The sequence below is a fragment of the Mobula birostris genome, chromosome 16, assembly GCF_030028105.1.
Source record: "Mobula birostris isolate sMobBir1 chromosome 16, sMobBir1.hap1, whole genome shotgun sequence".
Classification (NCBI taxonomy): Eukaryota; Metazoa; Chordata; class Chondrichthyes; order Myliobatiformes; family Myliobatidae; genus Mobula; species Mobula birostris.
In genome coordinates, this window is record NC_092385.1 from 4,965,537 (window position 1) to 4,981,956 (window position 16,420).

A 16,420-nucleotide genomic window follows, 5' to 3' on the forward strand; every position below is an offset into this window, starting at 1 on the left:
CTTCATGCCCTGACCAATCAAGAGTCATCAACCTCTGCCTTAAATACACATATAACTTGCCCTCCACAGCTGTCCGTGGCTAAGAATTCCACAGATTCACCATTCTCTGGCAGAAGAAATTCCTCATCTCCATTCTAAAAGGATGCCCCTCTATTCTGAGGCTGTGTCCCCTGGTCTTAAGACTCTCCCACCATAGGAAGCATCCTCTCCACATCCACTGTATCACGGTTTTTTACTAATCAATAGGTTTCAATGAGGTCACCCCTCATTCTTCAGAACTCTAGTGAATACAGGCCCAGAACTATCAGACACTCTTCATATGACAAACCATTCAATTCTGGAATCATTTTCATGAACCTTCTTTGAACCCTCTCCAGTTTCAGCAGGGGCTCAAACCTACTCAAAATACTCCAAGTGAGGCCTCACCAGTGCTTTATAAAGTTGCAAAATTACATCCTTGCTTTTATATTCTAGTCCTCTTGAAATAAATGCTAACATTGCATTTGCATTCCTCATCACAGACCTGACCAGCAAATTAACCTTTGGGGAATTCTTCATGAGGACTCCCAAATCCGCCTTGCGTCAGATTTTTTTTGTATTTTCTTTCCATTTAGAAAATAGTCAACCCTTTCATTTCTTCTCCCAAGTGCATGACCATACACTTCCTGACACCGTATTCCATCTGTAATTTTGTTGCCCTTTCTCCGAATCCAAGTCCTTCCATAGCTTGTCTACATCTTCAGAACTACCTGCCCCTACTCCTAGCTTCCTATTGTCTGCAAACTTTGCAACAAAGCCATAAGTTCCACCATCCAAAATATTGACATGTAATGATAGAAGAATTGGTCCCAGCAGACCCCCGTGGAACACTGGTAACCAGCAGCCAAACAGAAAAAGCCCCCTTCATTCCCACTCTTCGCATCCTGCCAATTAGCCACTACTTTATCCATGCTAGAATCATTCCTGTAATACAATGGGCTCGCAGCTTGTTAAGCAGCCTCATGTGTGGCATCTTGTCAAAGGCCTTCTGAAAATCCAATTACACATCATCAACTGCTTGTTACTTCTTCAAAGAATTGCAGATTTGTCAGACAAGATTTTCTCCAGGAAACCATGCTATGGCCTATCTTATCATGTGCCTCCTAATACCCCAAAACCTCATCCTTAATAATTGATTGCAACATCTTCCTTACCACTGAGGTCAGACTAACTGGCCTATCACCATCTCTCCCTTCTTGGAGTGGAGAGACATTTGATGCTGAAGGAATATGTAATTTGCCAGGCTTGTTAGAAGCATAGCTGGAAGCCAGAACAGCTTAGGCTATTAGACATTGGAGTAAAATTAGGCCATCAAGTCCGCTCCATCCCTTGATCACGGCTGACTTTTTCCCCTCTCAACCCCATTCTCCTGCCCTCTCCCCGTAACCTTCGATGCCCTTCAAATCAAGAACTTCTACTTTAAATATACCCAATGGCAAGGTCTCCACAGCCGTCTGTGGCAATGAATTCCATATATTTGACACCGCCTGCTTAAAGAAATTCCTCATCCCTGTTCCAAGGGGTTGTCCTTGTATTTTGATGATGTGCCCCCTGTCCAAGACTCTCCCACTATTGGATCATCCTCTCCATGTCCACTCTATCTTGGCCTTTCAATATTCAGAAGATTTCACTGAGACCCTGTCCAATGCCAGCACATACTTTCTTCGATAAGGCACCCAAAGTCTGTATTTCTGTGTTGGTGTGGAGCATGGACTCGCATCTTCACAGATCTAGCTCGGTGGTACAAGATCAATCAGGAAGACGTTGTCAAAACGCTTTTATTTATAAAGTCTGAATTCAAAGCCAACAGGTGTTGGAGGGGAACAAACACTGCTGTGTGGTTTAGTCACTGCCAATACATATGGGAATGCATAGAAATTCCATTTATTCCAAACCGGAACAGAGAACTTATAGAAAGAAATCCTGAAACATATTACACTCAGCAAGAGAAGGCATTGAAATATCAGCACAGCAGAGGGACGTCAGTTTCTTCTGAATGCATGAGGAGGACTCTGTACAACTCATGGAATTTCTACTGGTAGGAGCAGGGAGGTACCGAGGCCCAACACTGTAAAATGAACTCAGGAATACCACGTGCACTTCTCTCACCTGCCTTTCTATATGCATCCTGCACTCTCGTGCCTACTCTGGGTTAGTGAGCCAGAGAAAGTGTCCCAGTTATGCAAGACATAACCAAACAACTGAACAGAAGGCAGTGAGGGGGAAAGGGGACGCATTTTCATGCCCCCAGCTGCCCAATACTTGCTAGACTCACCCTGTAGACACATGGAAACTCTTAATTTATTCAGCCTAACACTGAGGGAAAAAGCCTGCGATTTACAGTAATTAAATGAATTCACCCCAGACTTTTGTTCCCTCTTTCAATTGGGGTGAGGGGTGGGGAGTTAGTGGAAGTAAATGACACATCAATACAACACTCACACAAAGAACACTCTTCGCATGGTGGTCATTTGTGCTTTTAACCGTAATTAAACAGATGCCACAATTTGCTTTTTAGCACACGGTGCCAAAAAAAATGAAAACAAATTAACCCTTTGTCACCCAGAAGCCTTACAAGCTCTCCTGTGTAAAAGGAAGGGCAATGGTAGGTGAAAAAAGGTTTAAGACAATCTCTGCTGTGATTAATTCTGAAATTTCTCAGGCTTCAATCATGAATATACTTGGGAACGGAGATGCTCCACGCCATTAGAACAGCAGGGCTCCCATGCTTCCCACTTCGCTTTGTTCCTTCACAAAGATCTCAAAGTACTGGTAGATAATGGTCACAGCCAGTAAGATACCAGTCCCAGAACCAATAGCCCCCAGAAAGTCAGCAAGTACAGAGAGTGCACCAATGCAAAGACCACCAAAAGCAGCAGCAGTGGGAATATATCTGTGGGGAAAAAAACAAAATAAATACTTATTAGTCAAAGTAAAAGTAACATTTATTATTTTATTTTATTTAGAGATACAGTGTAGTGTCCAAGAAAGGTTAGTACCCCTGGTGAAGGGGCTTGCTCTGTTCATTGCAGTGGACACCTAGACTATGTTCCCTCTGCTCGCAAGGTCCTGTCATTCACTGTGCATGCCTCAGCCTGATTAGCCTCTCCCAAAATGTCACACCTCACCTTCTTCAGGAATAAACACGTCTGCTCTTCCTCAGGCCACTTTACCAACTCAGTGAAATCCTTCTGTAGCCAAAGTCCACCACCCCTCACCACCAACATTCAAGCCAGCTACATATACCTCTATGCTGGCGTCCACATCATTAATATACAAAATAAACAAAGGTGTCCTAGTACTAACCCCAGCAGTACATCACAGGCTCCTAATCACAAAAACGATGCTTCCCCATTGCCCTCTTCTGCATTACCCTCAGTGGGATTTTTATTCTGCACCTGTCCCTAGCAAATCTAAAGTTCAGGTAACCAATCCCAGATGCCATGTAAAAATGATGGAGCTCACATGTACCTAGTGCTGGGAAACAAGAGAACATTGCATAAAATGGCCTCCAGGTGGAGCCAGAGAGACAGCAGGCCTGAATTAGAGACGAAATGTCCTAGCCCAAATCATCGACTCTTTACTGCTCTCCATAGGAACTGCCTGTCTGCCAGCATTCTGAGTGTCTCTAGACTCCCAGAATCTGAATTTCGAATACAAAATGTGTAGCAAGTGTTCCGTCCAGTAATTGGGATAGCAGAAAGGACATAGATTTAAGATGACAGAAAAGAACTTTAAAGGGGATCTCAGTGAGTATTTTTATTAAAAGCACACAATAGTTGATATCTGGTACCAGGACAGGTGGTGAAATCAGAAGCTTAAGAGGCATACAGATACAACCCTAAATGCAGGAATACCAGCATGAACACGATGGGCTGATGGGCGATGTAATGATGCAGCTCTGTAAAACTCTGGTTAGGCCACACTTGGAGTAGTGTGTCCAGTTCTGGTCACCTCACTATAGGAAAGACGTGGAAGCATTGGAAAGGGTACAGAGGAGATTTACCAGGATGCTGCCTGGTTAGTGAGTATGCATTATGATCAGAGATTAAGGGAGCTAGGGCTTTATTCTTTGGAGAGAAGGAGGATGAGAGGAGACATGATAGAGGTATACAAGATAATAAGAGGAATAGATAGAGTGGATAGCCAGCGCCTGTTCCCCAGGGCACCACTGCTCAATACAAGAGAACATGGCTTTAAGGTAAGGGGTGGGAAGTTCAAAGGGGATATTAGAGGAAGGTTTTTTTACTCAGAGAGTGGTTGGTGCGTGGAATGCACTGCCTGAGTCAGTGGTGGAGGCAGATACACTAGTGAAATTTAAGAGACTACTAGACAGATATATGGAGGAATTTAAGGTGGGGGGTTATATGGGAGGTAGGGTTTGAAGGTCAGCACAACATTGTGGGCCGAAGGGCCTGTACTGTGCTGTACTATTCTATGTTCTATGAGAAGATCTATTTTCCCTTGGAGGGGCTGATTACAAGTAATTTGCAGTAGGACTGGAGAGAATATGAGGAAATCTTTCACCAGGTGCCTGAAAGAGCGAATGGGAACAAAATCTCAAAGTATTTAGGTGCATGCAAGAGCCACAGAGTGAAACTCTGCCGTAGGGTATGATTAGCTTGGCTCAGTACAGACATAATGCACCAAATGAATGTAACTTCTGCAATTCTCCTCGATGGTATTTTCACACAACTGTTGACAAAGCCACTCATATCAGAATCCAATTTTAAAAGTATTAACTATGGTTTTATTACTATTTATTATTTATGGTGCAACTGTAAGGAAAACCAATTTCCCCCGGGATCAATAAAGTATGACTATGACTATTAACGATGGACTTATTTGTCCATCATTAAACAATCACCAAGTTTTAAAAAATTGTGAGTGATATGGTGTAAATGGAAGCAGACCTTTTCCACTGAGGTTGGGTGAGACTAGAACTAGGTCTTAGGTTAAGGGTGAAAGGTGAAACATTTAAAGGGAACATGAGGGAGAATTTCTTCACTTGGAGTGGAACAAGTTGCCAGAAGTAATGGATGTAACATTTAAGAGAAATTTGGATAACGCAAGGAAAGAGTTAAATTTGATTCCTCCTTTACATAAGCTAAAATAAATTTGAAGTTGGTAAGACAAAATGGCGTTAGCCTGAAAGACTGTTTGGAGAAAGTAAAAGAAGCACAAGTCTAGCCTTGAGATTAGATACTGATGAGTTCATGTTTGTCTGGGGAAGGCGAGGTCATTGCGCAGGTGCCAAACGGTGCCTTATTATGGGAAAATGCTGAGTGAAAAGGGTTTTGAATGGCATTAAAAGGGGCAATCTTCTCCTACACAGGGTCATAACTACTGCTAGAGCCAAGAGTTGGAAAAAGAGACAAGAGCATTTAGAGATCGACAGAGAGAAGGCTATGTAATATTTTTTTTTAACGAATCTGTGGTTCCCTCCAGCGTTCAACAGATCAGCTCATTAAGTGGATAAGTATTAGTTTGTTTTCTATATTGCTACCTAATTTACCATGCTTTACTTTCTGATTTGCAAGTTTTACATAACTCTAATAAAGTGATATCTTGTGATCTACACGAGTATAAAGTCTCCTTTGCAAATACATTTGCGAAGGCCCCTTGCCAAATCACAAAAGATCACGGAATGAATTTTAAAGTATTTGTATTAGAGGTAAGTACACGGATAGGAGGGATATGGGGGTTATGTCCAGTTGTAGGTTGATGGGACTAGGTATAACAACAGTTCATCACAAACTCAGTGGGCTGAAGGGCCTTTTCTGTGCTGTAGTGCTCTAGGACTCTAAATTTCCAATCTTTTAAGCAGACACATGCATCTGATAATCGCTCTTCCCCCACCTCCCCCTGGTTTACCATTTGTAAATTCAAGTCAAAATCTTCAGTGCTGGTTACAATCAATTGCAGCAGGGCTGTGTTAGACACCATATCGCATTGTCTCCGTTCTCCATCTCCATAAAGGGAGCCAGGATTGGAGTGGGAACTGAACCATATCGGATTGATTCTGAGAACGTGGCAAGTGCACGTGCTTCCATTCTGGCAGGCCTGGTTTGTAGCAAGCTGCCCAGCAGGTACAGTGGCTAACATGACCCAGTAAAAAACGTTTCATTCTACTGCTCTGCTGTTGTTCTTGTCCACGCATATGTAACAGTACTCATGTCATCACTTAACAGCAGCAGGGACACTGGATCAGGTCAAGGAACACTCAGGAATCTCAGCAGAGATATCCAACTATAAGATCCGATGTCAATGTGGTTTGCAGTTAATAACTCACCTGTTAAGCTCGTGGACCATTGAGGTCTCGCGGTGCCCTCTCATCACCATCTGCTGTTCTTTTAGTTGCTTGGCAACCTATATTTGAACAAGAAATGGCCAATTTTAGAAAGATTTTGGAAACAGCTTCAAGCCCTCCATCAGTGAAGCTACCAGGGTTACCTCAAATGTAGATGAAGTAGCATAGATTATAGTTAACTTTAAAATCAATAGATTAGATAATAAAAATAATGAAAAATAATAGCTCAAATCCCTCAAATAGGAAGTTAGTTTCAACTTCTCAAAATACTTACGTCCTTGGCAGAAGAACCAGATACTTCAATCCAGGTTTTGGAGAAGAAAGCACAGGAACCCAACATGAAAACGATGTAGATCACAGCATGCACAGGGTCATCCAGCACGGAGCTGAATGACTCAGGAGGAGACAGGTAATAGCAGAGACCACCAACAGGATACGCACGTGCCGGACCACCGCCTGTGTTATCCTTCAAAGGGAAGAGGAAGTGTTATACACAAATGACAAAGATATCAAACCCCTCAGATCTTGAATCTAGTCCAGTGCACTGTGTAATGAATAGATCTGAATAAATAGTACGCAAGGCAAGCTTTTCACTGTTTCTGACAATGTGATCTTGTGTGGTTTCCTCCAGGTGCTCCAATTTCCTCCCACAGTCCAAAGGTTAAATGGTCACTAAATTGTTCAGTGAATAGGCTAGGATGTGCCTCGAAGGATTGGAAGGGCATATTCCACACTTTACCCCAACAAATAAATAAACCTTTCCTCTCACCTTAAATTTATGCCCTCTAGTTTTAGGCTCCCCTACCCTGAAGAAAGAACTGTGACAATCTAACTTGTTATTCACCTCATGATTTTATGATCCCCTTAAGTTACCCTTTATCCTCCTTTGCTCCATGGAACTCAGTCTCTCCTGATAACTCAAGCCCACTGCTCCAGGTACCATCTTGTTAATTTTTCATGGACTCTCAAGAACATTTAGAGTCACAGTAAGATACAAGTGTGGCCCTTCAGCCCACTAAGATAGCATCAACCACCCATTTCCACTAATTCTGTACTCACTTTTAGAATTTTAAAACACATGCTCCTCATATTCCCATATATACTTCTCCCGGATTCTACCATTTGTCCACACGCTAAGGGCAATTTATCATGGCCACCTACAATCAGTGATGTTTCCCTGGTGTGCTATCTCTACAAAAGGAGGTGTAAGGTGCTCCTTCCCTCCGCTAGCCTGCAGGTCACCCTTGGACAAGGTGTAGCACCTGCTTAGCCCCCCCAATCAGGGTCACATGAAACCATGGGAGCAGGTGGTGGATGGTCATATGAGCAGCTGGTACACATCACAAGTCTTGGTTATGTGACCGACGCTAGGCAGACAATCTATCTCTGAAGAGCAATGATCATGGCTGGGGGGGGGCAGGGTGGGGGGGGGGTCATGCATCTTGTAAAGACAAGGCAGCAATGGCAAACAACTTCTGTAGAAAAATTTGCCAAGAACAATCATGGTCAGAGACCGTGATCGCCCATGTCAACAGATACAGCACATAATGATGGTGATGGTGTGTGCTACCCAACAGTCATCATTTAAGGCATCAGATCACCATCACTTGTTTGTGGGAGATTGCTATCTGCAAATCGGCTATGCTGTCCTAAACTATAGTAATGGAAAAGCTTTAAAATTGATTCACTGAGAAGCAATGGATGTTGCCAGAAGTGGTGGTGAGGAGGCAGATAAAACACTGGTGTTTAAGAGGCTCTTTCACAGGCAAATGAATGTGCAGGGAATAGAGGGATACGTACAGCCAGAAGGGATTAAGTGTTATTTACTTAATTATTTCAGCACAACATTGTGGGCCAAAGGGTCAGTCCCTGCACTGTCCAATTTTCTAATCTACCGAGCTGCAGACCTTTGGGATGCGAGGGGTAACCAGGGCACCAGAGGAAATGCCACACCACAGGGAGCACTCAGGGTCAGGACGGAGAACCGCACCTGATACCAGGAGCACCTTCAGCACTCCAATACTGATCTGGCTCATTCTGCGTATACAATATATTTCTAACACTTCTAGCAAATGTCAAATCTCTCCTTTAAGGAGAATACACCTGTCTAATATAATAGACTAATATAAAATGTAGAAATGCCTCTAGGTACAATCACAGAATCCACATTTACTATGACCTTTTAAAACTTGCTGCCCACTGAAGAGATTCTACTTACAGACCAGGTGCCCAGCAGGTTGACCAGGAAATTGCCACTGAATCTTGTAGACAACATTTGGGAGATGACGTAGAGGTTGGAGACCAGGGCAGACTGAAGGATGATAGGAATGTTCGACGTGTAGAAAAGCTTGATGGGATAGGTGTTGTATTGTCCACGGTAGCGGGCAGACTTGATTGGCAGATCCACTCTGAAGCCCTGCAAGTCAATACAGGATTTAGTTAGAGATACAGCACGGCACCAGGCCATTCATGCCCAATGAGGCCTCATTACCCAATTAACCTACTAACCCTCATGTCTTTTTGGAATATGGGAAGAAAGCAAAGAACCCAGAGGAAACCCTTGCAGTCATGAGGAGAACGTACAAACTCCTTACAGACAGCGGTGGGAATGGAACTCCAATCACTGGCACGTTACACCATTACTAAAAATTTACTAGGAATCAGTGTCATTTGACGCCGAGACCAACAATGATAAAAAGGACTGAAAACACCAGTAACAGGTTAGAACAGCAGTACTCTGGTACATTAAGTATAGAAAATGTTCTGAGACACTGGGGACAAATGGAATCTCAAAATTCAGCAATACTTGGGTTTATATATCTCTGCACAACTTGATTCAATCACTGCCTTCCTGAAAACAAAACCTATCTGTAGAGAGAAATCAACAGCAGAAATAGTTGATTAATAGTTTGTGTTCTCAGTCAGCTCTGACATTAATTCTGTGAGACCGGGGTCTCTGTCCTCAGAAGCCTTTAAACCAACTATGTGAATTACTTTGTCCCAGTAAATGTTTGAACATTCAGAGGTGGTGCACACCGTAGTATATAATTCAAAGGAATTATTTGTCAACCCAAAATATTGAAATAAACAATGTCACTACAATAAATGAAATCGTATTGCATCACCTACCATTGATCTTAAGATTGTAAAGGTTCCTTAAGGTTGTCATAGCCAAAGGAGGTAGTGGGGATAAGCTCCCACGACCTATTAAATGCTCCCAATGGTGTGCATCTCAAATAGCCTCGACAACCAAGTTCAGCTTCTGGCCTTCACGTGTGGCTTAGCTACTAAGCTTCATGGAACAGTTTCTACTGACAGAAGAGGCAAAGCCGGGTTACTGGCACCTTAAAACCAGTCTCTTTGGGTTGTTGGGGTTCATCAGCCGTGGTTGGCAGCTCATCTACAGACTTCCAGTGCCTTGCAGCTTTACTGATTCATAGTAAAACTTTGGGAACAAACCCCAAGGGAGAAATCCAGAGCTGGAGTCCCTAAGGCAGCCCTCCGTGACTGTCCAGAGATCCCTGCGACGCTGCTGGTGCCAAACTATGTCAGTCTCTGCCGTTCCTTTAGATTCATCAGCTGTATGGAGAGGGGGAGTCTGCTGCATGGGGAACAGCTTGCTCTCCATATCATACTGTCTCGACTTGGGCACTGCTTGCGTATCCTGTAGACAGCTAGGTCATCACAAAATACAATGTTGTTCCTTTAGATAGAGATGAGGAGGAATTTCTTTAGCCAGGGGATGACAAACGGTGGAATTCATTGCCACAGATGTTTGGAGGCCAAATAACTGGGTATATTTATAGAAGTTGATAGGTTCTTTGTTATCATGGGTGTCTAAGGTTACAGGAGAATGGAGTTGATCAGCCATGATCAAATGACAGAGTTGATTCAATGAGCCAAGTGACCTAATTCAGCTCCTATATCTTATGGTCTTATAACATTAACTAGTGTGGGCATAGACCAGAAAGACAAGCAACTAGTTAATTTATGTTTGACAGCACCGGTCAACTCACCTGAAAGTATATCACTACAGCAAAGACGAAGATGGTTGCAATGAGGTTCATGAGGTTTGGCAGGTTCTGACGGTAAAAGGCTTCACGAAGAGCACGGACTTTGTCCTGTCGCGTGGCCAGGAGATGGAAGAGGGCAATGATTGACCCCTCAAATTCAGTCCCTATTGCCATTAAAAACAGATCACGAACAATACATTAAAAGACTGACAATACTGACAGGCACAACCCTCCCCACCATCATGGACCTCGTGAAGAGATGGTACCTCGTGAAGTGGCATCCACGATTAAGGATCCTCAGCATCTGGGACATGCCACCTTCTCATTACTACCACTGGGGAGGAAGTACAGGAACATGAAGACCGGCACTCAATTTGGGAACAGCTTCTTTGGGAACACTACCTCATCTTTTTTGCACTATTTCTGTAACTTATAGCAATTTTGTGTCCTTGCACTGTATTGCTGCTGCAAAACATTCGTACATCACTTAAGTCAGTGATAATAAATCTGATTGATATTAAAATTATCCCACTATTTGTATTGGAACATGACAGAGGACAGTCACCACATTCTAGCCAAGCTCAGGGCAGAAGCAGAAAAGGGACCAGGTATAAAACTGCATCACATCATTCTGAAAGTCTGTTTGTGGGTTCTCCAGTTAAAGATACAAGATTACACAAGTTATAGTTCTGTGTCAAAGTCCAAGGTATCCTAGATAAGTTTAAATGGCATCAGATGGTAAGGCCTCCACAGAGCCCTGATCTCAACATCGAGGCCGTCCAGAGAGACAGAAGCAACCAAGACAAAGTCTCCTGAAGAACTGCATCAAGTTCTCCAAGATTCATGGAACACCTTACCAGCCTATTTTATTATAAAACTACACAATAATGCACCTAAGAGAACTGATGCAGTTTTAAAGGTAAAGGTGGTCACACCAAATATTGATTTGACTTAGTTTTTAAAAAAACTTTTTAATGTCCTTTCATAGTACATTTTTTGATAAAAGCTTTTCATTATTTTTGAAAGCATCTTTGCTTTACAGAATTATTTTTTTTTTAAAAACACACATGCTTAGGACTTTTGCACACGACTATACGTGTATAGAAAAGCCATACGACTGACAGCTTTTGTACAGATGGTTGTATTTCCTTAAAATTTAAGCCATCATATTCTTATAAAAAAAAAATCAAACTCTATTCACCATACTGAATTTTTGGCATATTCATGCGTCAGGCATTTAACTACGTTCCTTTAATAGAGCATCACTAATTTTGCTCTTTGTCTGCATCCAATGGTGGAAACTGGTGACAGCAAAGTGTTAAGAAAGCCCAGAGTAAGAAAACCTCCCCATGCCTCGGTGCATAGGATACAATGACCAGTCAAGCCCCTGGGGAAAATATTTGTCCATTTGTTTGCCAATAGTTATAGCCTCTCCATCTCTAAAGGGCCACTTCTGGAGCTTTTGCTAACTCGTATCCCTGCACCACAGCCACAAGGTAATATTACAGCTAAATCAAACCTTGGTTAGACCACACTTGTGAGTACTGTGTTCCGTTCCGGTCACATTAGCGTAAGGACACGGAAACATTAGAGGATGCAGAGAATGCTGCCTGGATTAGAGAGCGTGTCTTATGAGAAAAAGCTGAGCTAGTTAGGGCTTTTCTCTTTGAAGAGGGGCGACTTGACAGAGGTGTACAAGATTATAAGAGGCACAGATTGAGTGGACAGCCAACACCTTCCCCCCTCCCCACCCCTAGTGCGATAATGAACAATACTGGAGGACATTCTTTTAAGGTGAGTGAAGAAATGTTTAGGGGAGATGTCAGAGGTAGGTTTTAAATACAGCGTAGCAAGTGTCTTCAATGCACTGCCAGAAGTGGTGGTACAGACAGATACATTTAAGAGACTCTTAGGCACATGGATGAAAGAAAAATGAAGGGTTTGGCCTATGTAGGAGGAAAGGGTTAGATTGATCTTAGTGTAGGTTGAAAAGCCCATAGTGTTCTATTTCTCTAATATGTATCCTTTCTCAATCGCCTCTTCTCTGAGAAATAAACCTTTCACTACTTGTTAAATCACAGCTAAAATCTCTTCTGCAAAACTGTGGCAATATCAGTGATGGATTGTTGCATTGTCATACAGGGACTGACTTTCCACCTACCTCTACCAGTGTTCACTGTAGTAGGACTGAAAGCTTTCCATACGATGGTCTCACAGATGTTGGTGGCGATGAAGAGGGAAATGCCAGAGCCCAGGCCATAACCTTTCTGCAGCAGCTCATCCAGCAGCAGGACGATCAGACCTGCGACAAACAACTGTACAGAGGAGTTTATAAACCCTGGTGAAACTCTGCTTGGAAAAAGCAGTACAGCTGTAGCACTTTAGTCTTAAGTTGCTACCATTTTCCAGTGTAAAGTGCTTCTAGTTTCATTTGTCACAAGCACATCGAAACTTACAGTGAAATGCACCATTAGAGTCAACGACTAACAAGTCAAGGATGTTCCGGAGTTAAGGAAGTGTTTCCATGCTCCCAGCACCAACATAGCATGCCCATAACTTACTAATCTTAACCTGCAAATCTTTCGAAAGTGGGAGGAATCCAGAGCACATGGAGAAGACCCATGCGGTCATGGGGAGAACATACAAAATACTTATAGACAGTGAAGAAAATTGTGATCACTGGCGCTATAAAGCATTACGCTAACTACAGAATTCTTTCCTAAACTACATTTGGGAAAGTATGCAATATTTATGGCACTCTTCTACACCATCAGGGGAGTAAATCCAAATTTATGGCAATAACCACAGTAGCACAATGATTAGTCTGGGATTTCAGGACTTTGGTGTTTAATTCCAGCACCATCTGTAAGGAATCCCCATGGAGTGCGTGACTTCCCTGGTGCTCTGGTTTCCTCTCACAGTCCAGACATACCGGGTAGGTTAAATGGTCATTGTAAATTGTCCTGTGGTTAGGTTACGGTTAACTGAGTTTGTTGGAGTTGCTGGAGTGCCATAGTTCAAAGGGCCGGAGGGGCCTACTCCATGCTGTATCGCTAAATAAAATAACTAAATCATTTACACCAGGTCATCATAATTTCAGTATTCACTAAACAATTTTTTGAACATTGATATGCCACGAAAGGCTCAATGGCCAGGTCATTGCTCATACAGGGGATAAAAAAAAGACAAGTTGCATTCAGCCAACTATAGACTAAAGTCAAACTACAAAGGGAATCTCAAAGATCAAGGTCAGAAAACTAAGCTTGAACTGGGCAAATTAAGGAGTTTCTCTCCAGAATTACTTAGTGGTCATGATAACTGCTAAGCCATAGCACAGAAAAAGCCCATCACCACTCACACTCAACTATTGCTGCATTAACTGCATTTACCAGCACCTGATCTGCAGCCTTCTGTGCCGTGATTCAAGTGCTTGTCTGAATATTTAAACGTGTGAGTGTACCTAACACCTTACCTGAATAATGATCAAGAGACAGATGCCAGCTCCCATTTCTGATGGATCTCCATACATCCCAGTCATGACGTATACAATTGCTTGTCCGATAGTGATGATCATACCGAAAACTGTGGGGCAACATGCCACGATTGAGAAACAAACCAAAGTACAGCGAAGGAATTATTTGTATATATTTAGCTAATGAAAATCTCAACCAATAGGATTCAATGTGATGCTGAACGGAAAGTTCTCCTCTGCATTCTACTATTGCTTTTCCAAATGCACCACTGTAATGAATTGATCTGCACGGACACATGCAAAACAAGTCTCTCTCTCTCTCCCCACAACCCCCCCAGCTCAATAGATGGGACAATAATAAATCAATTTACAAATTTACCAGCTTATCTTATGCAAGGAATCTAACTTGAGGGAAGCAGAAAATTTACTAGACTAATAATTTGTAGATGTCAGTATTGCCAAATATCAAAAACTACAATATGCTGGGATTGATAAAAGCTCAATTTTATTTGCATATACATTTACAAATATTAGGAATTTGCTGGGGTGTGTTAGTGTGCCATGCAACAAAAAAAGTTATAAAGAATCATATAAAAAGTTAGAAGTACAGATATGGAATAAAATGTGTATAACTGCATAAATACTAGTGTGCATTTAAGTCATTCACATGAGAGAATAGCGTCAGACCATTAAATGCTCAACGTTTGGTTCAATTTCTTGTTTCAGTCCCCAGAGACACGGGCACAGTCAAAACATTTTCTCCAGGGCCTTGCAGAGACTTGTTCAATAGGCTCATATTATGAAAAATGTCTTAGTGGGCTCACTTCTACAGCCATTCTTCATCTTCTAACCTACAAGATGCACCTTTTGCAATGTTTACAACAACAAAGTGACAGGCCAGCAGCTGAGTCACTATGTGTAAATATTCCTTTAGAATGAAAATTTCCCTCCAATTTTTGCTCCCATAGTCAGTTGGCAGCACGCAAGGGGAAGTTCGGGGAGGTAATTTGGAAGGAAGGGGCCAATGTCACAGCCTAAGTTGGGCGAGTCCATTCAACGCTCAGAAAACGCACTTCACGCTCATCAGCCTACCTTCCTCCCCTCCGTGCAATACAGCGCTCACCAATTATCAATGGCCTCCCCTATCTCATGTCAAAAACCAAATAAGCACGGTCCTACTGTGCACTGCCTTACTGTGCTGAGAGACCTGTAACAAGATTGCTAACGGGGCTGCTCGGTCAGTACCCACCACCGTGAGAGCTAGCATTGCACATTGCCAGAAGTTCAAAAAACAATTTTAAAAAAAAATCACAATCTCTCACAGAACCCGAGATGAGAAACTCTGAATTAGTGGTTATAAAATTTATCAAGGAATCCAAAAGAAAATTAAAGGATTGAGCATATACGTGAAACTCACTACCTCGGAGTTGTGTAACTTGCACAGGATGCGTTCAGGATGAAGCCACATAAAGAAACAGAAGATACATTCATACAGCAGATGAACAATACGGAAAGAACATGTAGCATGAATGCAGGTGCACACCACAGGACAATGGCCACTTTTTCCCCCTACAACTGCAATAGAGCTGCAGGCAAATTTGTATCAAAATGCAACCTGATACTTACGTTTTTGTGCTCCATTAAAGAGAGCTCGATCTTTGGGAGTGTCACCAACTTCAATTATCTTTGCACCTGCCAGAAGCTGCATGATGAGACCAGAGGTAACAATTGGTGAGATACCGAGCTCCATCAATGTGCCTAAGATTTAAAACAAAAGACATGGTTTTAGTATCAACACTCCAGAATTTTTCACCAACAATAATGTTGGCACTCCACAATCTCAGAGCTCCCTTGCCCTACAATGCTCGTTTCCACCTCCTATCCAAGATCCACAAACCTAACAGCCTGGGCAGGCCCATCAGGAAGGCCTTAAAGTTCTCTGCTTCTTTCTAAACAGACCAATATCCTTCCCCTCAACCACCACCTTCCTCCAGCTGGCAGAACTGGTCCTCACACTCAACCATCTCTTTCGGCTCCTCCCACTTTCTCCAACCAGCAGTCCTGATGAAGAGTCTCGGTCTGGAATGTCAGCTGTTTACCCCGCTCCATAGATGCTGCCTGACCTGCTGAATTCCTCCAGCATTTTGTGTTGTTACTCAAAAACTATTGAAGTGATCCACATCAAATCTAAAAAGGAACTGCAGTGTCAATGACGTCGGCAGATGGAGACAGGGCAAAGTTTAATTGATGTGGATTGTAGATTTGGACTCAAATTCAGTTTTTATGTCGCGTTCTATTTCTAGTCGCTATTCTTTTGTTACTGAGGAATTTTGAATTGGACGGCCTGCAGATAACGAACACTGAGCTAAACTGTACTGAAATATGCCTTTTGTGTTTTATATTGTTTCCAACTTTTTTTGTTGCCATTTGCACAATTTTTTTTGCATGTGAGGAGGGAGATGGTTTGATTTTTCATCCTTCTTCTTTGAACAGGTTGGTTCCATAGTTCTTTGTTTCATGTCTGCCTGTAGGGAAGATGAATTTCGTGACTGTATACTGCATACATATTTTCATAATATGTACTTT

General features: G+C 42.4%; 1 protein-coding gene across 1 annotated transcript in view; it reads right to left on the minus strand.

Moving 5' to 3' along the window:
- Positions 1–1,792: 1,792 nt before the first annotated feature.
- LOC140210955 (protein transport protein Sec61 subunit alpha-like 1) overlaps positions 1,793–16,420 on the minus strand; it is a 29,918-nt gene continuing 15,290 nt past the window's right edge. The window contains exons 5-12 of the mRNA XM_072280246.1: positions 15,461–15,592; positions 13,835–13,944; positions 12,524–12,677; positions 10,366–10,526; positions 8,568–8,765; positions 6,624–6,815; positions 6,332–6,408; positions 1,793–2,932 (exon numbers count right to left, since the gene is read on the minus strand). Of these exons, the coding sequence (XP_072136347.1) occupies positions 2,746–2,932; positions 6,332–6,408; positions 6,624–6,815; positions 8,568–8,765; positions 10,366–10,526; positions 12,524–12,677; positions 13,835–13,944; positions 15,461–15,592 (1,211 nt within the window). The 3' untranslated portion in view covers positions 1,793–2,745. The remainder of the gene's footprint in view (positions 2,933–6,331; positions 6,409–6,623; positions 6,816–8,567; positions 8,766–10,365; positions 10,527–12,523; positions 12,678–13,834; positions 13,945–15,460; positions 15,593–16,420) is intronic.